This window comes from Stegodyphus dumicola, chromosome 3 (assembly GCF_044657685.1).
Source record: "Stegodyphus dumicola isolate Sdum_Otavi_A_Nest chromosome 3, ASM4465768v1".
Classification (NCBI taxonomy): domain Eukaryota; kingdom Metazoa; phylum Arthropoda; class Arachnida; order Araneae; family Eresidae; genus Stegodyphus; species Stegodyphus dumicola.
Genome location: NC_140770.1, coordinates 278,337,298 through 278,364,103, shown reverse-complemented (window position 1 = coordinate 278,364,103; position 26,806 = coordinate 278,337,298). Strand labels below are relative to the sequence as shown.

The window sequence follows — 26,806 nt, the reverse complement described above, 5'->3', positions numbered from 1 at the left end:
ATGGGATACATTTGTACATTGGTTGAATATCTCCCACTCCCATGAAATGAAGATAACTCGTTGGCCCAGATCGATACAATGTCCAAGACATTATTCGGACAGAAATAGATTGGATAATCCATGTCGAATTCAAAATTACTTCTCCCCAAAGGAGATTTTGCTTCATATTCTTTCTTATCATCTTGTATTTTAAGACAAAAGAATTTTGTATATATATAAAATTAAACCATTTGCTTTGCACCTGTTGTTGTTGTGAGTTCTCTTACTACTCGTCTGACGATAATATCAGACCAATTTCACGAATTTATCTTGGCCAGGAACGCAGGATTGCGTTTGTCATTGGCATGAGCCTTTGACACCTCATAAGTGACAATACGAATTTATCCAGCTTCTCCGGGGAATGAATTCGAGGGCCTTCCACATTCCACCCCATTTTCCCTTTCACAAACCCTTCGAGAGGATTTTCGACTAGACAGTACTTTATGTGCCCCCATTTCGCGAAGACACTACACACTTACAAACGTCTGAGCCTTTTCTGAGATTAGAAGCCGGACTCGGTGATATGAGAGCCATACTCGGTGATATGGGACCCATACTCGTTGATTACTGTGCCAGTCTTGGTTATTCATGCCTGTTTTTGAGCATTTCTTTATCGTGTATCCCTTTTTTTCTGGCAGGCAACAGGTTTAACGCGATGTAGTTTAATTGTATAAGGACTTGAATTAATATTAAAGGAAGGTTAGGAAATTAATACCTTATAACATTGATCTATTATTGAAGTATTAGTTATTCATAATACAGTGACTGCAGAAATTACTAGTACTTTGAGAATGCATAAAAATCGGACGTATATAGCTCATTCGTAAGATAAAATTATTTTGCGCGGTTGTTTGAGCTTAAGTAGATTATATCTTTTCATTCTGACACATTTGCAGCTTAGAAAAATTGGTTGGAAAAAATAAACGCCTGACTTCCTTGGAAATCCACAAAAGGTTTAGCAAATAATTTATCAAACTTTTTTCAAAAATACATAAAAGTTAAAGTTGTTCTGTCTGTTCAATTTTTTATTAATAAAGATTTTCGAACTGCAAACTTTTGCTTTTCGTTTATAAGTTTTATTCCTTGATTTCTGCAATTCCTTGATTCTTGCAATGTTCTCATTTACGAGGCGAATTTAGGTATAGTTCAACTAAAATTTAAGAAATATTGCATTTTCATAACTTTCATCACAATTTCTTAAATATAACCATAACCGGCATACCCATTTAATTATCGTGAAAAAGGGGAAAAGTTACACAAGGTTGCAAGTGCTTAAAATACAAGATGATAAGGTAGAAAAGACGTAAAATCTCCATTTTTGGCGATACATTGTGCAATTCAAAGTGCCATCAGGTCGATTTATGCCCGAACAGCGTCCTGGACATTAGGGTTGTTCTGGGTATTAGGACAGGAGCATTAAAGGTTAAGAGCTCCATGTAATGTTCATCCGGACCAACGATTCATCTTCATTCTAGTACCGACAATTGTTAGCCCGAATTTGAAGGAGAAACATTGAAGAAAAGTAAGAAATATTAAATTTACTTACGATCGCTCGAAAGAATGTCTCCACAGAAACCTGTTTCATACTTGTTGCGATCCCCAAAACGTGTTTCATACTCGGTCTTATAGGCGTAATCAAACTGCAAGTGAAGATAGAAACAATTTTAGAAATGCTAAAAAACTTAACTGACTTTTTAGGAGAGCATATACGAAGCCATAAACTGGTTTATGACCATGATTCTAAGTACAGAAATTTGAAAATGAATTGCTCAGATAAAACAGAGATTTCGGAAAATTCATTTCGCTTTTTTAGATTTAACAACTAATTCCTTGCCTATTTCCCAGATCCTAGGGCAAGCTTATCTATAGCTATTTGGTGGTCATTCATAGCTTTGTCTATAATTATGAGCAACCATCCTATAACTTTATCGACAGTTACATCGATATCCAGGAGATATAGCTAGTCAGTGTTATAACGGTAACAATGAACTAGCCATCCACAGCAAGAGGGAATGCGATGCTTTAAGTTTGCCTTTTTAAACAATAAAGGAATGGAAATTGTTTAAGCCAGTGGTCTCGAAATCAAATTGAATGCGGGCCGAATGCTCGATCTGAAAGCAGCTGATAGGCCAGAAAAATTGTCGGTATCTACTTACGTATGTATTAACGCTTCTTTTTTTTTTTTTTTTTTTTTTTTACGGATGAAAAGGTAAAAGTTATTTATCGGGTGCAATATAGCACTTTTCGCGACTTTTTTTTAAAAAGATTCCTTAACTACTGATATTTATTGAAGTTGCCAAACATTATCAACGTCTGAAAAGGAAACATACTTTAGTAATTCAAAATAAAAATTTTAATTATTAAATAAGCGATACACTAAAAAAATAAAACGCTTTTTTTTTTTTTTTTTTTTTCAAATCTTTCTGCAATTTTTTTCTGCTGTTCTTCCCAAATACACAGGGATCTGTTTACACTTGAAGAAAGAGACAGTTGCAGAGATGCGGCATCACGCAAACTCCGATAACATCGGCTATATACCAAAGGTATCTCCTCGTATTCCCTTTAGAGATTTTGCGTCAAACTTCTGTGTTCCTGAAGAAAATTTACAGCAGTTTCTTCTGTTTCTGGCAAATTCCTTAACCACATATTTTAAAATTAATTTTGAAGCACAAAATATCTCGGTTCGTTTATAAAATCCATTGGAAATACAATAAAAAGAACGAACGCCAAAATGGCGCCGTTACTTGACTGAAAGTTTGTGTTGTGAGCACGGTTGCCTGAAGAATCATTACGCGCATTGTTGCCAGAGTTTGGCACATTCGGAAAATTTGGCACAGTTTACGCGTATTGTTTGGCACATTCTGAAAATTTGGCGACTTCTACTAAAAGGTATACGATAACAGTAAGTACCAAAGTTAAAAATATTTTAAATAAAAAATAAGTAAATAAATAAAATTAAAAATAAAATAATTACATGTCTTTTTGACCACGATATTCAGAAATTGCAGTTGACCTAATAACTTTATATTTATGCTAATTCTAAAGCAGCCAATAATTATAAGTATAAAATTAAATAAAATCTGAAGGCCTTCAGATTTTACATTACGTTTCTTTAGCGTTTTATATGTTACCTTTATTTATTAAATATCATGTTCTTCGAACTTAAACCATAAAATTCAATTCGAGAGCAATATCGTAAAATAATTTCTAACCTCCTTAGTTTGATTGCCGCAGCCGTGAACCTGAGCGCGAATACGCATGCTCCATTCGGACCGATTTTGAAATAGGGAGGATGAACGTGAATCGTGTAGTAAGGATTTCTTCGTTGTTATTTCTTCTGTTGTTTTTCACAGTGCATTCAAAGAACACAAAATTAAGGAAAAAATTACTTTTTTGTAATCTAGGCTGAAATATGATCATCTTTTGTAATTAACTGTTTCATTACACTGTTTTTAATTTTTCTGAATTTATTTATTTATTTATTGGTAAAAATACGATTGTTTTCAAAACTTAATTTTGTTATATACAGGGTGTCCATAATCAAGCTTGAAATTTGCGAGCAGTCTGTAGCAAACACTATGCAGCAGAATTGCATGAAAATTGGGTAATGGCGGAATGAAATGATTGGAATTTTATCGTGGGCAAAAAAACAATGAGTTTCAAAAACCACCACTAGATGGCGTTGTGCAATGTAAGCTATTGCCATATGCAAATGTCGTAATCATAGTAATCCTGCGCTCGCTCAGCAACCCTATAAAGATGCGAAAGGTGAACCGCAGTCATAGTCCTGTAGAAGACTTATAAGACTGGTGCACCAATTGGCGTGTAAAAATTAATGCTAGCAAATCGCAACTTTTAATCCTCAGCAAAACCAAGAAGCACATTGTTTATAAAGACTCTTCTTTTTCTTTTTTCTTACTCTTCCTTTCCTGTTCCTTTGGTCACAAAGGCTAAATATTTATGCATCATTTTAAATCAAAGACTCACATGGTCCAACCACATTAAAAGTGTCAAGAGCAAGGCCATTGGTATCATGTGCAGACTTCTCCCTGTCATTGGAAAATAATCTTAGCTTGGGTACCAAGAGACATATCTACACCACCTGCATTCGACCAATACTATGCTATGCTGCACCTGCTTGGAATACTGTTATTCAGCTTCATCAATTGCAAGTTGTACAGAACAAATTTTTGTTATTATTACTGACTCCCACTGTCTTATTCGTAATGAGCTTTTACACAGAAATTTAAAGCTTGAGACAATTCCAGATTATATCAGAAGATCCAATGAAAAGGTTTGCACCAAAGCCGAGCTATGTGACTTCGTAAATTATTAAAATCTTTATTTGTGAAATTCTCTTTGAAGATCGAAGCATCCGACCACTGGCAGCACACACCTTCATGGGCGGAGATGAAAACTTTATCACTTAGCTCCTCATTTGGTAGTTGTTTATACTTCTAACGCATCTGATTTTAATTGTTGTAGTTCTGCAGTTTGAATATAGTTCTTGGAAATTCTGGTAGCTGATGTTGTGTTGTATTATGCGTAGTTGTGTTGAATTTGCTGTATTGTAATTTTGTAGTCCAGGTTGTTGTAGTATTGTTGTATTTAGTTGTATTGATTGAGGCTGTATTGAAGTTTTTGAGATTGCCATTGAAGCCAATTTTGTATAGTATATTTCTCTTATTGTTGTCATTGAACCTACATTGTCTTGGATCCTTCTGGAAAACTCTGCTCGCTCGTCACGTTTTGAGAACTTGTCTGATGAGATTATTTTGCTCTTTTTGGTACTTCTCTCCTCCCCCCTTACTCCGTTTTCTCTTCTGAGATTGCTTCCACGTCCGGAATTTATTATATAATGTGCCCCAGGGCTTTATTTCAAGAATCGGCAACGTTGCTTTTTGCAATAGTTCGGTATAATATCGAGTCTAAGTCGCAGTCATAGTCGTTTCCAAGTCAAGGAAGATGACGTTGACTCTCCAGGAACGTACTTTACTGGTGAAATTGTTTTACCAAAACGTACCGAAGCTTTGCGGAAATTTCGGAGCGGTTACGAAAAGGTCCACTCACTAGTCAAGGGTTAACAAACATGATTAGGAAATTTGAAGCAATGGGAACATTGGGGATTCAGCCAGGATAGGAACGAAAATGTGTTGCAGTCCAGGTAGTGGATGATGTAAGTGCAAGTGGAGGGAGAGAGATCGCAAAACATCGGCAGCCCTAGTGTTTTCGCGTATTACAGCATCTGTTGCCCAACCTCATTCCATGGTTCATACGATTCTTCAAAAGGTCTTACGCTACTGTCCCTATAAACTGTCGCTAGTGCAGCAGCTCTTACTAGCTGAGTTGACAAACTTTTGCGTTGCGGTTTCTTGCGTGAGTTGAGGTTGAGGATCAATGGCCATGGAACATTTTGTGGGTAGACGAGGACCACTTTCATGTGGAAGGTGGGGTTAACACGTACTGTTGCCGTATTTGGGGTGCTACAAACCCGCATCAATTCCTATAAATTTCATTACACTCTTCGCATGTTACGGTTTCGCACGGCTTTACTGCAACCTTCATTGTGGTCCTTTTTTTGGGGGGAAGAGCACAGCTCCGCAGGGCCTGTGACATGCACCGTCATCGGTCAGCGATATGCTTCATTATTAGAATAAAATTAGTCACCGTTATTCCAACTCTTCAGGTAAGGAGTTGTGATACAACCACAGTGTTTACGCAGGATGGTGTCCTCCACACATCGCTCGCAGTGGCGTAACCAGAACTCTAGAACCCCTATGCAAAAACATTTCTTGCCCCCCCCCAATAAATTTACAGTATTCCCACCCAAAAAATCGAGGTTTCTAGGAGCCAACATTTTGATAATGATTTTTATGAGATCAGGATTAATAGTTAAAAATCTGATATGGACACACATTAATCCTTTGTACCGCCTATTAAATTATACACATTTTTTGCTGCACTTCATTTAAAGTTATTTTCTCGAATCATTCTAACTTAATTAACTAATTCCTGAAGGCAAGTTGAAAAATCAAAAATTTCAAACTTTTAACTACGCGGTAAGTTTTGTCGTACGGGAGTCAAACTTCTTCTAATTAATTTTTTCATAACGAGTATAAAACTTTCCCAGGTATAAGTATAGGAACCGGGAGACCGCATGAAAAGTTAAATTTCGTTATTCGCGGAAAATTATTTTTTTTTTTTTTTAATTTTACACAGCTAAAGCATTTTTCGTCATTTTAAACATTCTGATTTGTCACTATTTTATATGGTTTTTCTGGAATTTGATAGGATAAACAAATCTTTTTACGATCTTTTGCTAGGTTTCAAACTTCCTTTCTTACTATATATATACATACATGTATTAAAAAGATGTCAAGAAAAAATCCCTTTTGAATCCCAAACCCATTTTAGGAAAAAAAGAGTCTTTTACACTGTCTGCAAATACAGACGTTACGGAAAGAAAAAAACGCTCAAATGGTTTATGTGATTACGACAAAGCCGCGAGAGCAATCTGCCTAGGAAAATGGATGCCTTCTTGGAGGTCTTTCTAAGAGAAACTGGGTGGTAGACACATGAAGGGCCGTTCCTACTGGGGTTTATGTGAGCTAACGGAGACAAGTGACGTAGCCGACCCATTTCAGAAACAAGTGTTTTTCCATAGGGCAGCAAGTTGAAAATCTGAACTGCAGGCATAGCGGGGCTAGTCGACACATGGAACTGACTCCACTAGCTCAGATAAATCCCAGTGGGAACGGCCCTTTACACATGAGGAAAACTACGCAGGCACATGCATCCATCCCGTTCGGGGGATTCGAACCTCGGACCGAACTACTACTATTACTTTCAGCTTGACCCTTGGTGGGCCCCAGATGGATTTGGGAACGGTCAAAATTACTATTTCCGTTGAAATATGATAATCGAAGTTTTCGCGATTACGATACTTTCTTTACTTCGTTCAAAGAAATAAAAAAAGAGAACTTTTAATTTCATCCAAAAGCTTTGTTTTCAAACAACTAATAATTTGTTTTTAAACAATCAATTAATCATTTACTGTTGCAGGATTCAAATATTAACAGTGCTTGAGAGAATTTTTTAACGTCATTCATCACAATGTCATATTCTGCCAATAATTTGACATCAGAGCTGAGGTACTTTCTCTGTGTCTACGAAACAATTGTTATTTTCTGCTAAAGTTATCAGAATTTAATCTTCTAAAGCGAATTGATATTGTTTTCATATCTTACAGATTTGTTTTCAATATTGATCAATACAGTTATTTCCTTCCCAATTTTTCTTTTCGATACAACTTTCAATATGATGAGAAATTCCCTCGCGCATTTTTTTTTTTTTTTTTTTTTTCTTATTGTTAATGTTTGCCAGTGCTATATTCCTGTCGACCACATTTCTCCTTATCTGAAATTAACCAACATGGTTCTTAGTAGTCTTTGTTAAGTTCAAGCGAATAACAAAGCAAAATCTGTCTCTAAAACGGAGTTATTAATCACTGTATAATCAACAGAAGAAAATGATCTGCTCTCTTGATTTTGGGTCAGATCGGTATCTTTTGGTTTACAAAGGCCAAAATTTAAAATAAATCCTTTTTTATCCTTTGTACGGATTTCTGGATAATGACCAAAATCGGATGGATATCTTTCATTTTTTACATCTCTAAAAGCGATTGGAATATTGTCTGACCTTTCGTCACTGTTTATGACTGTAGCTGAAATATATTCTGATAGTTCGTCTTCTTCAGTGATTTCAGTCGAAATAGTTTCTGATACATTTTTAATTCTTAAAATTATATTTGAACTGTCTGATGCTGCATTTAAATGCTCGCAAATTTCTGATGGATGTTCCTGTGAGCTCAAAGTTGATGCTTAATATTCTCCTTGACTAGAATTTTCAACTCGGAAATACTGATCCGCAGTTTTCATTATTTGATTATAAGTAGAGTAAATCATATAATTCATCATTTAATTAATCAAGAAGAAAATTTTAAGAGTATCATGCAGTATTTTATGCCTACTTAAAACAGTATATACTGTATCGTTTCTTAAAATCATAAGGAATTTATTTCACTTTACGTTCATTTCGAATCTAAACAAATAATATAAATTTAATACATAATTTATATTATTTTTTCTATTCTAAGTCCTAGAGTTCCTTTATGTTAATTAACTAGTTATTTTGTGATTTAGACCTTTACTGTCATTTCTTCTTTCCGTTTCCATGCCAGAATGCAAATTATCTCGCACTTTAAATAAGATATGTTATCTTCGGCCTTCTATAGTAATCGCCGATATTAAATCTTCACGCCGTTCCATTTTTTAATTTTCTTACACTTCGATGCTGAGAAAATCACAAGTAGCTTTAATACATGAGAGTGCTTTTAAAATAACGAAAACAAATTAATAATTAATGTACATAACATTTGTGGGGATAAACTTTATAATGTACCATATATTGAAAGAAAACAAAAAAAAAAAAAAAATAAATACAAATATTAACTGCTTAAGTATTCGAATAAGTTTTCATTATCATAAAATTATGTACACGAAACTAGTATTGAAATTAATACGCGTCAGAGTTATAAACTATTTCAATCTGAAAAACGAAAAAAAGTTAAAAACTGTGAAAAAAATAAGAAACGTTGTAAGGATCCTAAGTTTTACTAACGTTTATTTTATTTTAAATCTTTACCATCACTTCTTATTTTCTACTTCCGGCCAGAATTAAAAGCTTTAACTTATTTATGCAAATTTGTCTTGCTAACGCCAAGTACTTAAGTTGTGGCTTTTTGCCAAACAAGAGAGAGGAAAGAGTTATTGCAAACCGCTTGCCATAGTAGTTTTACTCGGTTGCTGGTTGCCTTCAAGGCCAGAGGTTTGGTCCTCTTGATAAGTTCAAACGTATCGCAGTTTTAGCAGCTCTCTGTACTACATACGGATTTTGTTAAATAACGGCCAATCTTAAAGCTAGGCATTTGTATATTAATCCAAAGTTAGTTTTAGTTAGAGTTTTAGTTAATAGTTTTATATTCTTACGTTCAGACCACAAGTGCTTGGTCTCTGTATTCCGAAGTTCCGGAAATCGCTGTAAAGATAGAAAAATAAAGGGTTTCGTATACCCTTCCTGTGTGTATTGTCTCTTGGGTGAAGCGGGAAGCCTCACCTATACTTACGAAAATTTCAAGACTGCCTTAGTAAAAGCCTTCCCTGTCGTAAGAAATCGTTCAAAATTAGAAGCGGAACTCTTCAGCATATACCAGCAACGAATTGAAAATCTCTCAAGCTTTATTTTAAGAAAAATTCACGTCTTTAAACTCTTGTATGGAAGCCGTCCGGATCCTGAGATAATCCAAGTGATTTTGCCGAGGTTACTTTCCCAAGTACAAGACTTTATTGAATTAAGGAATCCGACTACACTGGAAAAGTTATTTGAGCTTGCAATCCAGTTTGAAACTAGAAGAACGGCGGACATTGAAAGAAGACGCCAGTATGAGCAACGAAGCCAATTTGGTGCGCCAAGACCACAGCAAAGGCAAGAACTCGGCTACGGAAGCAAATCGAATCAGTGGGCAAGGAAACCTGAGTATCCAAAAACAACCGGCGAACGTCGACAGTTCAATAGTAAGCCAGAAAAAAAGTCTGAAGGCCAGCGAAAAAAAAAGGAAGGCATGGAAAGGAAGAAAGAAAATTTAAACTAAAACGGATTTCTGCTGACGGGAGGGTGCGGAAATCCGAAGGCCAAGAAAACCCCTCTTCCTTCAAGTTAAATACAGTTATTGTGAAAAATTTGACTCTTCCAAAGATTGAAGTTTTGGTGAACAACATCCCAGCCACCGCACTCCTGGATACAGGCGCGCAGTGTTCCTGTGTGGCAGAAGATTTTTTTAGGAAGTACTTCCGCAGATACCGAATATATAATTCGGATAATACGACAGTGTTAGCTGCGCAGGGAGAAAGATGCAAATGCATAGGTAAAATACCATTATATATTCGCATTAAGGACGAGCAAGTAAAGATCATGTTTTTTATCGTAAAAAATTTACAAGCACATGTCATTTTAGGGATAGATTTTCTTTCAGAGGCAGAAGCAACGCTGGATTTCAACCAAGCGTCCCTTAAGCTGACCATGCAACCAGTTCTGGAAGAAAAAAGAGAACCAACCATATTAAACCTCAACCACCTGCCTAAGGGAGAGCAACAAAAAATTCGACAAGTGGTAAGTGAATTTGCTTTGTTATTTAGTGATATTCCCGGATTTACTCAAGTTACTAACCATAGTATCGACACAGGAGATTCACTGCCAGTTCGCCACAAACCGTATCGGTACGATAAGAATAAAGAAAAAATTATAGAGTGGCACATTCGAGATATGTTACGTAAAAAGATCATAACGCCCATCTCAAGTAGTTATGCTAGCCCGGTTGTGTTATGTAAGAAAAATAATGACTATCCAGTAACACATCCGAAAAGGTGGCGTTTTGCTATTGACTATCGTAAATTAAACTCCATGACTAAATATCCGGTATATCTGTTACCTATTATTGAAGAAATTTTAAGGAACATAACTTCTACGAAATATATGACTACGTTAGACTTAACGACTGGTTAACGACTGATTTTCAAATAGGTGTTAAACCAGAAGATGTGCCTAAGACTGCTTTTATAACCAAGTCTGGCACTTATGCATTCTTGCGTATGCCGTTTGGCCTTTCAGGGGCACCGGCAACATTTCAGCGATGTATGGACATTGTGCTAAGGCCTGTTCTAGGAAAGACCACATTTATCTATTTAGACGATATCATTATTACTAGTGATAATCTGGAGCAACATGTACAGGATTTAAGACAGGTGTTTTCATTATTAAATGAGGCCTGTCTAAAAGTTAATGTCGAAAAGCGCAAATTTGCAGCCCCTGAATTAAAATACTTAGGTTACAAAATATCTCAGAATGGAATCGAGACGGACGAATCAAAAATAATCGCTGTGCAAAAGTATCCGCCGCCAAATACGGCAAAGAAGCTCTCTTCTTTTCTAGGACTTTGTTCATATTATAGGTCCTTTATAAAAGATTTTGCAGCTATTGCTGAACCATTGTTAAAATTAAAAACGAAAAAGGCAAGATTCTCGTGGACGGCCGAAGCCAATAGTGCTTTCGAAAAATTAAAGCAAGCATTAACGCAAGCCCCTGTTCTGAAATTTCCTGAAAACGATGAGAATTTAGAAATTTCAGCGGATGCTTCGGATTATGCGGTAGGAGCTGTACTTTCGCAAAATCAGCAGCCCGTGGCATTTTTTAGTAGAACTTTAAATCAAACATAAAGAACTTATTCCGCGACTGAGAGAGAGGGACTGTTAGCAGTGCAAAAGTTCCGAGTCTATTTTGGAAGGGCGCCAATAACAGTGTATTCTGATCATGCAGCGGTAACTAGATGGTACTCATGGAAAAACTTATCCCCAAGGTTAATAAGATGGGCACTCAAGTTACAAGAGTATAATTTGGTAATTAAGCACACCCCCGGAAAGGAAAATATCGTAACAGATGCCTATCCAGAATAAAAATAGATGAAGAAGGTAATACTGTAAAGGTGGCAATGCTCACAGCATGTACGATACATTCCCGAGAAACTGTAACCGAACTGGGTAAGGATCCTGAATTTAAAAATATTTATGATTATTTAAAGGATCCTGAAAATTTTAGCCACCAAGATATTGTGGCGATAAGAAATAGGGCGGCCCATTACGAACTAATAGATGGTCTATTATTTTATACAAAAACTACGAATTCCAACAACGAATTTCGACCTATTATCCCAGCTAGTCTTAGATTAAATATACTGCAGGAGTTACAAGACTCCCCTTTAGCTTCTCATGCTGGTATTGTTATATAGAAGTTTCGGCACCAATGTTAAATAGCTTTATTTCAAGGTACCATTGTTAAATAAGAAACTCCTATATGTTAAATGTTAAATATGAACCTACTTGCCGTGAAAGGTTTCTACTTCCTCTTAGGGAGGAAACTAAACTCTTAAGAATTTGCTAACTACCAAACTTTTAGTGATCGTATAGAGAACGGTAAGCATTTTGCGTTGTGAAAAAATGCATCCCGGGACCGCGCCGTGAGAGGATCGAAAACATAAGAAAAACATATACAAGATATATAGGAAAAACATATTAAAAATATCAAGAAAACATACTGTAATAGGTTTCCAGATTAAATATCAGTTTATTCAATTACATCACAATAAAATAAAATCTTAACCTCATCTGAGAGTCTAAGGAGAATTCTTCAATTTGTCATTTACCCTTTTTTTTTCATTTAAATTCATATAAAAACTTTAAGGTTTGTCTTGGTAATTTAAAGGGGAAAGAGAAACAAGCCAAAATTTAAAGCCTGAGAATTAATTTAAGATTCGAAGCTGTTTTTACATTCCAAGAAAAGTTATTGAAAACCCACTCAAAGTTCAAACACACAAAAAAAAAAAAAAAAAAAAAAAAAAATAGCACTTAACTTGGTTGGACAACTTGAAGTGGAGGACTCGTATCTTAATAAGCGTTGACGTCGGCCGGGCTCATCTTTACACTGGTTCTCATAACGTCGACGTTATTTTACCACTGTAGAACAGAAACAGGAGCACTGCTGCCCAGGACGGCTATCCGCTTGGTCTTGAAAGTCTAAAGTCAACACGCAGGTAACTGGTTTTCATAGTGACGAAACTAATTTTTCCTCTGTAAAACAGAAACAGGAGCACTGCTGCCCAGGACGGCTATCCGCTTGGTCCTGAAAGTCCTAAGTCAACACGCAGGTAACTCGTTCAAATTTCGCCTCTTTACCAGAACGCGGCAAGGGAGCGTGTTTGCAGCTTCCGGCCAGAAACGTTTTTTTAGGCAATTACGGCTCGCCTGTTCTTACTCATCCCAAGAGCAAGCTTCACGAGTAACGTCCCAAGTAAGTTCCACACGCCAGTCAGTAAGTGAGTCTCGCCTCTTAACCAAAACGCGGCCGGGGAGCATATTTGCCGCTCCCCGCCGGAAAAACATCTCTCGTTGTGAATTACATCTTGCCTATCTCCTTCAAGCCGGTTTTCAAGAGTAACCTCCAAAAGTCCAGCAAGCTCAGTCAGCGCTACTCGAATTTCCTTCGTCTCCTCCACAAACGCGGGCTCCCACTATGGCTTCACTTATCGCCCCCTTAATTTTGGCAAAATTCGCGTTTTCAACTCCAGAATGCGGAAATAAGGGTGATCGCGCATGCGCGCCCTTCTTCACTTAGCCAACAACCGGACCCTCAATCGCCAAAAACCTGAATGACTTACATTGAAAGACAAGTAGCAACCTTTGACCTTTTTGTCACGTACTTCCTCTCTTAAGGTCAACTAACACAATGAAAAATCCTTCTAGAACATTCTAAAGGACAAAGCGCGCGAAATCATGACTTGGCAAAAAATTGCCTCCCTTTCCCTGCTTCTTTCACAATGAATCAAAGCTTGTACAAAATTTGCAAATAAAAGAAAATAAATAATATTCTTTTAAACTAAATAATATTCCCAGAAGCATCTGTTTTTCCCCAAAATTAAAGCTTTAAAATAAATAATTCAGAATCAAATAAAAATTAAGATTTCCATAAATCAGAAAATCATTCACATAGTTTTTATAACGCTATCAGACAAATTCTCTACACAACAGTATTCGAAAAACCATCCAACGCGTACGCGAAGCAGTTTATTTTCCTGAGCTGCAAAAGTTAACAAGGGCGTATGTCCAGTCCTGCCCAACATGTCAAGCAGTTAATTATATTAATTTCCGCCCGGCCGGGTTTCTAAATAGCATTAAATCGGAATTTCCAATTGAAATAATTGGCATCGATTTATTGGGCCCTTTCCCAAAAAGTCAGTTAAATAAAAGTCGGTATCTCCTTGTTATGGTTGATCATTTTAGTAAGTGGACCGAAATTGTTCCCTTAAAACGAGCCTCCGCGAAATTAGTTACTGATTCTATTTTAAATAAATATATTTTAAAATACGGGGAGCCCCTAAAAGTTATATCGGATAATGGTCCTCAATTTGTAAGTAATATATTTGAAGACATGTGCAAAAACTGGGCATACGTGATTTAAAAATGGTCCCGTATCGGCCGCAATTAAATATAGCGCAACGGGTCAATAGAAATATAGTGAAAATTATCCGTAGTTATGTTAAAAATTTTCATAAAAGCTGGGATAACTATGTCAATGAATTAGCTTTCGCCCTTAGGACCGCAAAACATGATACGAAGGGCAAAACTCCTGCTGAGTTATTTTTAGGCAGAAAGATTATAACGCCGTTAGATAAATTATTTTATGTTCAACAAAGAGCTCCAGAATTTAAAATGGGTGATATAGAAAAATTAATTAAAGAAGCAAAAAGAACACTGAAGTAGCACAAAGAAAACAGAAGCTCTATTCTGATATGAAACGACGGGGAGTAACTTATAAAGTAGGGGATGAAGTGTAAAAAATTAAGCATTCACTTTCTTCAACACCAGAAGATAAAACTGCCGAATTTTATCCACGATTTGAAGGACCATATGTCACAGAAAAAGTAAATCAGGCTGTAGTGGTGTTAAAAGCCAGGAATGGTGAAACCTGCACCGCAGACGTCGACCAGATAAAACCATTTTATAATCGTAATAAAATGCCAATGTTTCAAGATCTTTTGCAGGATCCTGCACGGCAGGCACAATCTCCAGAGGTGGAACAACGACAATCACAAGGGCAAGCCATTAGTAGACAGGAGCAATTGAAAAGAAAGTTCCCTCGTTGGAAAACTGAAGGTAACAAGAAAAAGAAGCCGTTCCACCGATCAGAAAAGAGAGGGCACGACCACCCCCAGAATGAAGAAGGGAGAAGTACGAGTAATGCAAAGAGAGCCAGGAGAAATGGCAGCAACTATAACACGGCTCCAAAACGGAAGATCTACCCATCGGATAGGAGTCTACGCAGCAAATGTCGACGAATTGATGAAGGAAGACCAGCTGCAGATGCAAAGAAGCAAGAAAAATTTGAACAGCCAGCAACGAGATCCAGGCAACAACGAGAGAGAGTTGTCCCGGTTCCGCCAAGACCACCTGCCATCAAACGGCCGAGACCACAAGCAGATGCTAAAAAGAAGGTCTTCAAGAGTGACCGAACTGGAAGAAAAAGAAAGCTCATGGAGGAAGGAACCGAAGGGCGAACCCGCACAAGAAGGAAGATAAACCAGACGGTAGTCTTCTCCACTTTCCAGGACTGGGCAGGAAAAAGGATGTCTGAATATCACAAAGATAAGTAAAACTTTATGTTACTTTGAAACCTTAAGTTAATTTTTCATTCTTATGCAAGTGGCAGAATTCAAGAAGTTTTACCTCATGTGAGGCCTACCTTTATCGCCAAAAAGGCGAGAAATGAGTTGTTACCTATTTTGGTATTGTTTTTCAATTACTCGAGAGTAAAACTAAAATTATTGTATAATAGGAATGTGTATTGAATATTGTAAAAGCATTGATAATCTTTGAGAAAGGTACCTTAAAAAAATTGTAAAAATTATTGTATAAAATTTTATTTAAAAGATTCTGGCAAGAAAGAAGTTTTAGTCTGAAAGACTTTTGAAATGTAGTATTTCAATGTAGAAGAATTGGCACTTGCTTGGAAAAGAATAGAAGTTAACAATGTACTACTAATGTGTGTTTTAAAATGCGTAAAATTAACGGCATGTTAATATGTCCTTATATACAACGTGAACTGTTATCTTAAAAGTTAAGAAATGATATGTTAAAAGTTAAGAAATGATATGTTAAAAGTGAAAATATTAGAGTAATGCCAAAAATTTTAACTTATTGGTGTGACTGTAAAAAGAGCAAATTATTGTGAATATGTGATAAAGGTTGAATGAATGTAAATAGTTAGGCTCTCTGACGCTACACTTCAGAGTTAGCCACTTTTCAGAATAGTACCTCATTGTTTAGAGATGAATATAAGGTGTGTTCTGAGGTCTTGTTATGTTGAATTTTAACACGTTAGTGTTTTGATTGCAGGCGGTAGTTTTGAACACTTGTACATAGACACGCTCGTGTTTGGTACTTTTCTTTACAACACACGTCAGAGAGCACGGGGAGATAATTAAATAACGTCATGAATGAAATAAGAATTTTAAAAGAGAAATATAAATATTCATGTTACTTGCCATTTGATTGTGTAACATTTCATTAAACTAGTTTTGCTTACAGATCTCTGGAAGGAACCAGATTTCAACTAAGAAACTCCTGTTTATAGATGCAGTACAGATGAAAATTACTTGTCCATGGAGTTGATAATGTAAAAACGACTTTTTAATTTCTAGTTTCTAGAGAGAAATGTTTGTAAAAGATTGGCCTCGCGTTAGATTCAAGAGCTAAAAGTTTTCAACAAGGTCGTTTAGACCTCAGTTTCAAACTAATTAACTCTGGCGGGAAGTATGTAAGGATCCTAAGTTTTACTGACGTTTATTTTATTTTAAATCTTTACTATCACTTCTTATTTTCTACTTCCGGCCAGAATTAAAAGCTTTAACTTATTTATGCAAATTTGTCTTGCTAACGCCAAGTACTTAAGTTGTGGCTTTTTGCCAAACAAGAGAGAGGAAAGAGTTATTGCAAACCGCTTGCCATAGTAGTTTTACTCGGTTGCTGGTTGCCTTCAAGGCCAGAGGTTTGGTCCTCTTGATAAGTTCAAACGTATCATAGTTTTAGCAGCTCTCTGTACTACATACAGATTTTGTTAAATAACGGTCAATCTTAAAGCTAGGCATTTGTATATTAATCCAAAGTTAGTTTTAGTTAGAGTTTTAGTTAATAGTTTTATATTCTTACGTTCAGACCACAAGTGGTTGGTCTCTGTATTCCGAAGTTCCGGAAATCTCTGTAAAGATAGAAAAATAAAGGGTTTCGTGTACCCTTCCTGTGTGTATTGTCTACTTCACAATTTATTGAACATAGCTTGAGTAAGCTCCCTGTTCCGAGTCAGAACAGTTCATGTTTCCAAAGCAAGTTAAGAGGAACACAAGTCCTGATAACGTGAATATAAAGCAAGGAAAAGGAGAGATGATTTTAACCCATTTTAACTTTTATTCGAGTTTAAACCATTATCATAAGATTTATATGAATAAATTAATTTCATAATCAAGCTTTAAAAGAAGAATTTGTGTAAAATGTAGAACGCGTAAGAAAAGTTGTAAATCTTACCCTCAGCCAACTCATTCTTTTTGTATTTTACGAGAAAATTTTACATCTGGCTACCATACAAAGTAGTTTCCTAAAATTGGGAGTTTTGGGAATTCTAGTGGACTTAAAGAGTCCTTCAATTTTACGATAGTTTTGCCACATGCTGGCCTAAAAAAATTAAGGACTTGTTCTCACAATAAACTCAAGCAACAGTCTGTCCTCAGTTATCAGTAGTGACTTGAAAGCTCTCCTCTAGAACGGAATCAAAATAAAAGCATATAGCTTTTCTGCTTTGTATTCAGTTGAAGTTTTGGTACATGTAACACTGAATTAAGCTTTTTGTCTGCTTTCAAGGGCCCCGTAACTGTGTTATATGACGCAGAGGGTACCTGGAAATTTAAAAGATGACGGATTCTAATATATATATTTAAGAAAAATAAAGAATATGTAAAAGATTAAATTAGCAACGTTAAATTTCCCTTCTCAATTCTAAAAACAGTAACCTCTCTCTGCACTGCGTCATTTCTACATTAATCCATATCCATATGACTCTTATATAATTCTGATGATGTAAATGGAACTAAAACTCTAGCAGCCAATAGCAATTGTACAGCAATATTAACTACCCAATCAAAATGCACCGAGAACCGAAACTGACTCAGTTTGAATTAAGATTTCACCCTGAATATAACGCACTTGCTTTCTACGCTTTGGCCTAGCCGGACTGTAGTCTGTCTGTTCCTACTTTCTTACTGCAAAATTATCTAAAATGTAAGCTTTTTGGGATAGGAACAATTAAATTACCAACTTTTTTGTGGCTGCAACATGAATGTTGAAATAAAAAAAATGAAGATTTAACCTGCCTAAAAATTGCAATGATGGCAAGGATTGAAATAAAAGCAAGGAAAAGCCGGAACTGTTGATGCGTAATAGCTGTATAGGGTAGATGCATACTGAAGAGGAAGAATTCTGATTGCGTAGTTACAGTGGATGGACAAAAATATGGAAACACCTTGTGAAATGCATGTTTGAAAAGAAAGATTGATTTTAATGAAATATGTAGGTGGCGCTGGCGTTTTTGACTACTGACGCCACCTATACAACTTCGTAAATGTGCTAAACAGTTCAGTTGTTGTCGGAGTACTGTTATGCGAGATTGTCATTGCATTATGTCAGAGTTAACAGACTTCGAACGTGGGCAAATTGTTGGAGCACGTATGGTAGGTGCTTCCGTAAGCAAGGCAGCCGAGGTGTTTAGTGTTTCAAGAGGTACTGTATCGAAGATTTATTCCGCATATTTGAAAAGCGGATAAACATCATCTGCTAAAGCACAGCGCGGACGAAAGTGTGTCCTGAGTGATCGTGACAGACGTTCATTAAGGGCAATTGTGACGAAAAATAAGAAGACCACAGCTGCAAAAGTTACTGCTGAAATGAATGTTGTGTTACCGAACCCTGCGAGTACCAAAACAATTAGAAGGGAGCTTCATAAACAGGAAATTGCTGGCCGTGCTGCAATTGAGAAGCCACTCATCAGTGATGCTAATGCCCGTAACAGGAAAAGGTGGTGTTTAAGTCATAAAGCCTGGACTATAGAGCAGTGGAAGCGAGTAATATGGTCTGACGAGTCTTATTTCACATTGTTTCCCACTTCTGACCAAGTTTAAGTCTGGAGAACGCCATCTCAAGCCTATAATACAGACTGCTTGTTGTCATCACTGCATGGCGGGGGCTCTGTTATGGTTTGGGCAGCCATATCGTGGTTCTCTGCTAGCCCCATGATAACTGTGTCAGGGCACATGACTGCCAAGACTTATGCGAACATTTTGGCCGATCAAGTTCATCCCATGGTACAAACTTTCTTCCCCGATGGTGATGGTGTCTTCCAAGACGACAAAGCCCCTGTTCACACAGCTCACATTGTCCAGGACTGGTTTTCTGAGCACGAGGATGAGTTGTCCCATCTCCCCTGGCCACCACAGTCACCAGACCTGAATATTATCGAACCTTTGTGGTCTACATTGGAACGGAAAGTGCGTTCTCGTTACCCACCGCCAACATCGTTATCTGAACTTGCCACCGTTTTGCAGGAAGAATGGTATAATATTCCCTTGGCAAACATACAGGAACTGTATTTATCCATTCCGAGAAGACTGCAAGCTGTTTTGGATGCCAACGGGTTTCCTACACCATATTAAGCAAAGAAACATGTTTTTTTAAAGATGTTTCCATATTTTTGTCCAACCCCTGTATGTTAATTTCGTAATATTTAAGAAACTTGGCAGTCGAGGCAATTTTAATTCCATTTTCATTTTCTAGTTGACGTTTGTGGCCACAGCTCACTTGGCAGTCGATACGTGCCTATTCAGCAACATTTACATTTTGGATAGTATAGCGCTAGCAAGCAAGATAGCGAAATCACATCCTGGCAAGATACAGAGCGAAGCTGAAGTGCATAGTAATGCAAGATAGAAGCACACGAAGAGAAAGGTTTTGGTTTAAAGTTTCAGTTTCCAATTATTACGTCATCAGCGCTGCGCAGACCATGCAAAATCGAATGATCCAGAAATGACGCAATTCAGGGAGGTTATTACGATTTTTAAAACAGAGAGGAAGAATTAAAGAGTTTACCGTTAGTTTAAATTACATATTTTTTATCTTACACATATATGTATCGTCTTTTAAGTTTAAACATATAAATGTTGTTCAGTAGGGCATTAAAAGGCCCCATAAGTCTTTGGGCCCCTATGCGACAGCATTCTTTGCATACCCTTATTTACGCCACTGATCGCCCGTTGTGTGAAACAAGTGCTCCGCTGCCATTTCGATGACGACAGAATCATCAGCCGAGAATTTCCTACAGCTTGGCCTCCTAAATCCCCCGACTCCTAAACCCTTGCGACTTTTGGCTGTGGGGATACCTCAAGGCCATGATCCACCGTGATTCCATCACATCTCTGTCCGACCTTAAAGAAAACATAGAACACCATGTGTGTAACATTCCCCAGTTTAATGCTGCTTTCAAAAGTCGAACATGCCATTTTACGTTTCCAGATAGTACCAGAGACGATGGTGGACATAATATCGAGCATGTTTTGTAAACTTTTGTAGACTATTTATATGTTCTCAATAAAGCTATGATACGCCACCTAGGGGTGGTTTTTGAAACTCATTTTTTTTTTTTTTTCTTTTCCCCTCGATAAAATTCCCATCATTTCATTCTGCCATTACCCAATTTTCATGTAATTCCGCTGCATAGTTTTTGCTGAAGTCTGCTCGCAAAATTCAAGTTTAATTATAGACACCTTGTATATGTTACCAACAAAGTATGAAATCCGGCATTCTATAGAATGCCAAGGCATTGTTTATAATGCCTAAAACTAGCCGGCAATGTATGAAACGATTCATATTTCACACATTTCCTAGGCATTCTATAGAATGCCAAATGACTAACCAGCAAAGTATAAAATACATTTCCGATTCGTTTCGAAGAACCGAAACTACTTACCAGAAGTTAATAAATGATGTAAAAAGGCCAAAATGACTGCTAAGAAGGAACCACGGGACTATGGGCAGCCGAATCCCTAGGTGTGATGTTTGTGGAAAACAAAATTACATTCAATTATCCTATTAAAGGAACCGTCAGTACTATACAGTATTACGTCACAGATGCTAAGTTATTTTCCGTATTTCATAAAAACTCATTTCAGTACCGCACACGGACGACGTGACAGAATGGTGAAAGAATTTTCAACCAAATACAAAGAAAGTTACACGTAATGATATTGAACTGTACAACCACCTTTGTGAGCCCTGCCAGAAAAAAAAAAAAAAAAAAAAAAAAAAAAACAGAAAGGTTTTAAAAAGGGCATTAAAAGTGAAACTTAAGATTGTTTCTGAATTTAATTTCCGTTGTCAGGTAGATCTTACCGATTCCCAGTCTCGATAGAAAATACAAATTTATTACACTGTATCCAAGATCACCTCACTATCCCCCCCTTTTTTTTTACATATTTCGAAGAACAGTTTTTTAATGACACTCTTTCATTAATTTTTCAGAAAATCGTCTTTTAAATAATAGCCTTATCATCACCTTTTTTTTTTCATTCTTTGCCTAAAAAGCCTTTGTCATTCTATAGAATGCCTAGGTCTTATATACAATGCCTAGGAAAAGTATGTAATAATTCTCTTATTTCATACTTTGCCTAAAATCGTTCGGCATTATATACAATGCCTAGGCATTCCATAGAATGCCGGCGTTTCATACTTTTCCGGTAACATGTACATAATTTAATGACAAACTGTAATAAATAATTGTTATTTTCTAACAATTTTTATTATAATTACTTAATAGTTATTTTTATTGTATAATTTTCATAATATTGGTAGTGCAATAATTTCTAATAATTTTACTATAAACTGATTATAATAATTTTACGACAGTAAGCAGTTATTATAATTATACTATGATTTAATAATAATAATAATAATAATAATAATAATATATATATTTACTAAAGAAATATTGATTATATTTTCTCTTACTATTAACTTTAGTAGAAGTATCTAAAAAGAGTGAACCCATAGGTAAGGAAGCTTAATTCCGAAAATTGTTTCAAAGTAACTTGGATGTAAATTGTTAAAAATGTATATAATCAATTACTGTACATCGATTGTGCTCCTCTCCTTCTCTAAAAGCCGGCTTTTTCTTTCCTAAAGTTGGTCCACCAGAGGTCGAGTGGTAAAGTCGCTACACGTCGAGAAATAAATTATATTAAGTAGGTCCCAGGCGCGAATCTCGCGAACTGGCTGGCTGCATGAGTGGGCACGAATGGACGTTTTTGAGGTTTTCTCGATGTTCAACGTACATACGAGCTAGTTTCCCTTAGAAAATCCTCGACGAAGACATCCCTTCCATAGCCCTACAGCCTTCGAGTGCTTTGCCGTAGTCAAAGGAACCGAACTTTCCTGAAAACTATGATTGACCTCGTGCGTATCTGCGGTTTTAAGAACTAGGAAATGAAACGTACTTACGTCACTCATTGTCTGCCTTTTGTTCTTCAAGTAATCATAATCTCGTCTTTCTTCGACCCAATTGTTGACGTTCACGTCTGTATGATAACGATTCTGTATTTGATTTAAAAAAGAAAAAAAAAAAAAAAAAAAAAAAAAAAAAAAGAAAAAGAAAAAGAAAAAAAGAAACAGCATTATTTTTGCACGTCCTTGATTTTGAAAACTAATGAATGGAAATGTACAAAATTCACATTATCAGAAACGTCAGAACATTTGAAATACTTAAAAGTCTGAATTTATCAAATACTCCCCCCTCAAATTTATTTAAATATTTAATAAAAGAATTTTGACAACCAGGAAGTAGATATCTCTTTAAATCTGCTGTCATGTCTTAGAAGTAATGATCAGTACTAGCAGAATGTCTTCTGTCTATCTACACAAGCTGTTGGAAAAACCTTACTGTATGCTGTCATTTTCCCTTAAATATTTATCTTAGATATTCCGATTATAAAATCTCTTGAAACAAAATGCGGAACAGATAAGCTCTCTTTTAGCAACTTGGGAGCGATAAATTCTATAAAAATTTAATCTAAATTTGGTACTTACTTATTATTTTGTCGACCGGTCAAGAAGCACGATTTAGCGCCAATTATGGATGAGAGCTTTCTTTAGAATTCGGCAGTAATAATTAGCGACTGACGACCTTTGCCGAAATTTCCGCCAATAGTCGACGGAATAATACGTAAATACACTACATTTTTACGCGGTCTCCAAAGAGTAAAAATTTCGGTTTATTAGATATTTATTTTGGTTTAAACCCTTGAAACAAAAAATGGCATAATGATATCTGCCTCGAATATCTCTGAAACATTCGCAAAGATGTTCATAACAAAATTGCGTTAATTTTTAATGCTTGTTGAAATTTGAGATTGAAGCTATTTTAGAGAAAATTTAGGGAGCAGTTTTCAGATATCATTATACATTTTATTTCGAAACAGGAGACGTGAAAATTGTGCAGTGCCTTCGCCGGGCCTCGCGCTGCAAGCCGGGCCATCTTTCCCGTTACACCATTAAGACACGCAGTAAAAAGGAAGAGAAACCTTGCAATTTAAAAATAATAAAAGTGACTATTGTTGGCTCAGATATTAACAGAAACAACATTCATTTTGAAGCTGCTCTCATTACAGACGCATATCTTTAATCACTTAAAAGAATTTTTTGCTTAAATGTACAAACATTTTGTACCTAATTTATTAAAGAGGAATGAATATTTTAATAATTAAAAATTGTTATCTACGCGGGTCGTAAAAAAAAAATTCTGATGTGGCTATCACTACTCACAGTACGTCCCCTTAAATTATACACATTTCTTGCTGCACTTCGTTTAATTATTTCCTCGTATTATTCTAACTTAATCCGTCTAGGCAAGTTACAAATACTGCAGATTTTGAAATTAATTTTTCCGCGATTATAATACTTCCTTCACTTCATACAAGAAAGTAAAAAGGCTTATGTTATTTTTGTAGAACCGTGTAGGGTTTCCCTTAGTTTGACTAACCAATTATTTTAATTTTTGGTACCTTTTCTGAACTTCTCATTCCCCTCGCATTTCCCCCCCCCAGGATGCAAATTAAGTTAAAGTGAAGGCGAGTATTTAAACCGTCAAATCGCCATGTAATTATATTTAAAGAAAATTATCGCCATTTATTATATTTAAAAGAAAATAAATAATGAAAATCTGCATGAATGCTTGTCGCATTGTGAAAGAACAGCGGTACCGAGAGATATCAAATTTTGAATAACGTAACCTGCCAACCGAACATGGGCACTTGGAAGCCCGAATTTTGAATTTGCTTCATTATCCGTTTCAAATTCTGTAATACTCTAACGAATTTTTGATGAATAAAACGATTTCCAAGCGAGCAGTGGCAAGACTGTACGGAAAAAAAAAAAATTCTTATCTCCAGGGCGCGAGACTGTATCGGAAATTCTAAAGATATGCTGCTTTTAAATTTTGTGATATTGCTGTTGAATTTTATGTGGTTTAGGTGCAAAGAACATAATATTTAATAAATAAAAGTTGCACACAAAACGTAAAAAGAAAACGTCCCTTTGGGCGTAATATAAAATATGAAAGTTTCATATTTTTTTTTTTTTCCTAATGTGTTTCAGAAATTAAATATAAAAAGTATATAAAATGTTGGTAAATACCAAAACTTGAATAAAAGTAGTTGTTATATTCATAAACTAAAATTAAATACTTAACAGCTAAATAAAACTATAAATTTCCTTCACCGGTTGAGTGCCCCCGTGCTGTATATTCTTATAAGAACTAGCTTAATTTGTTAATTCAATAGAACATTCAATTTGAAAGATAAATGCCTTACTTTTTTTCCGAGATTCGAACGGAAAGTGAAGGGACACATTAAAGTGAATCAACGCAAATTCGTGTTTCTATACTAATAACCCTTTTGAGATAAAATCTCGCAATATGTTCCTCGTATTTTCTTTCTGTTTTCGTTTTTTCTTTTTTTTTTTTTAAAGAATACTTAAGAGTCGTAACCGTTTCGTACTTATTTGAATGATTCTTGAATGTATTTAGTTATCGTAATGAAGTGTAAATTAAGTGCCTTACTTTTCAAGAATGCATTTAATGTAAATAACTGCATTTCATTATGCATAGAAGCCTTCGTATATTACCGCTCTGAGCGCATCAACCGTTGCCACAATTGGCATGCGCAGAAGTTTCTTCCCGCACGAAAATTGATTTTTAGGATTTTACGTTACTTTTCGAGTTTAATTCTTCAGTACCGACCTCTCGACATTCTGATAACAAGAGTAGCTCTTTTTTTTTTCGAATGAAAGCTCGAAGACTGTTTTAAATATTTTGCATTTGGAAATGTTTCCCACTTTAGGTATCCGATTCTAGTTTAGTTTCCTTAGACTCTGTCTTAAAATTTAATTGCTTATGTTTTGCAGCAGCTTTGTCCTTAGTACATATTTTAAAACTGTTAATTTAGCTTATTGCGTTTAATTTCATCAATGCTATGTGGATGGGTTCTTAGAACACATTTTCCTAGTCATTTATTTCCCGGAAGAATTCGCATCACAATGTATTATGAAATTAATTCTTTTTTCTAATTTTAAGCTTTTTGCTTGATGAAATATTTCACGATTTAGAATAATAATCTACCAGTCTCAATTTACCATTCTCAATCTTAAAACCATTGCTTAAATACTGCTTCCGAACTCACTTCGAATTTACATACACGTCAATAAAATTTATAGTTTCTGAAAAAAAGGAAAGTTTCTGAAATTAAAAATAATTGGTTAGAATAAAATAAGGTCTTTACAACTGATGTTATACAGTCTTATTTATTGCAACAATTTAAACTATTATGATATTATGATGCTTTGAACTGCACAAGAGTTCCTTGCTTTTACAACAATCTTTCTATCTGTAACCTCGGCTTCTCGTTTCGACATCCACCAAAACATATCTGTGTTTGTCGACACATTATTCGGTACAAAAGCCTTCCTAATACAAGATATGCACTCTAAAACAAACAAAAAAAAAAAAAAAAAAAAGAACGACGCACCAAGAAGGAATCATCCGATTGCTTTGAAATTTCGTATGCATACATTTTTTGACCAAATATGCAAATGATTGAAATTTGGTGTCCGATGAATGATCTCCAACGCATCGGAACTGTGCATCCAGCAGATGTATATAAGGAGCTGTTCTTAAACTGCTGTTAAAATTTTCTCTTGCATTGCGATTTAGGATACCTTGCAACGACTGAAAAAATGCCCCACCGCAGGATTTTAGCTGATTACCAGCAACTGTCAGAGTTTGAAAGAGGTTGTATCATTGGATTGAAAGAGGCAGGTTGGGCAAATCAGAGAATCGGCTCGTCATATGAGTCGAAGCGATGCGGCGATTAGAAGATAATGGCAAGAAGGGTGGACAATGGCAAATTTCAGCGTCATGATGGTAGCGGTCGACTTAGGGCCACAACAGATTGGGAGGACACAGTGATTGTCAGATCAGCTATCACAGCGCCTGATTCATCGCTATCAACCATCTACCCTTCCCTTTGCAGTAACCTGGCCTTATTTTTCAGCAAGATAATGCCAGACCACATACGGTACGTGTTGCTATGAACTGTGTTACAGCTTGTCAAACACTTCCTTGGCCAGCCAGATCCCTCTCCCATCGAACATATCATAGGAAGGCGACTGCTTCTACCAGGGAATGTTGATGACCTAGCTCTACAAGTGGAGCAAATTTGGCAAGATATACCGCAAGAGACCATGCGGGAGCTTTATCAGTCTATGCCACACCGTGTGGCAGCTTGCATCCAGGCTAGAGGTGGGTCAACACCTTATTGAGCTCGTTACTTTGTAACTATGTAACTCTGAAATAACTGATTCAATTGTTCTGAAATGTTTCTCTTCGCAGATAACAAAATGAGTGAAATCTTTGTGTAAGAGTTCTTCATGTGATTTTGAGGTGACAGGACGCATCTTTT

At 36.1% G+C, this 26,806-nt stretch overlaps 1 protein-coding gene across 1 annotated transcript in view; it reads right to left on the bottom strand.

Moving 5' to 3' along the window:
- LOC118196513 (cilia- and flagella-associated protein 68-like) overlaps positions 1–26,806 on the bottom strand; it is a 159,194-nt gene that overhangs the window by 13,419 nt on the left and 118,969 nt on the right. The window contains exons 3-4 of the mRNA XM_085812407.1: positions 22,296–22,388; positions 1,586–1,679 (exon numbers count right to left, since the gene is read on the bottom strand). Of these exons, the coding sequence (XP_085668533.1) occupies positions 1,586–1,679; positions 22,296–22,388 (187 nt within the window). The remainder of the gene's footprint in view (positions 1–1,585; positions 1,680–22,295; positions 22,389–26,806) is intronic.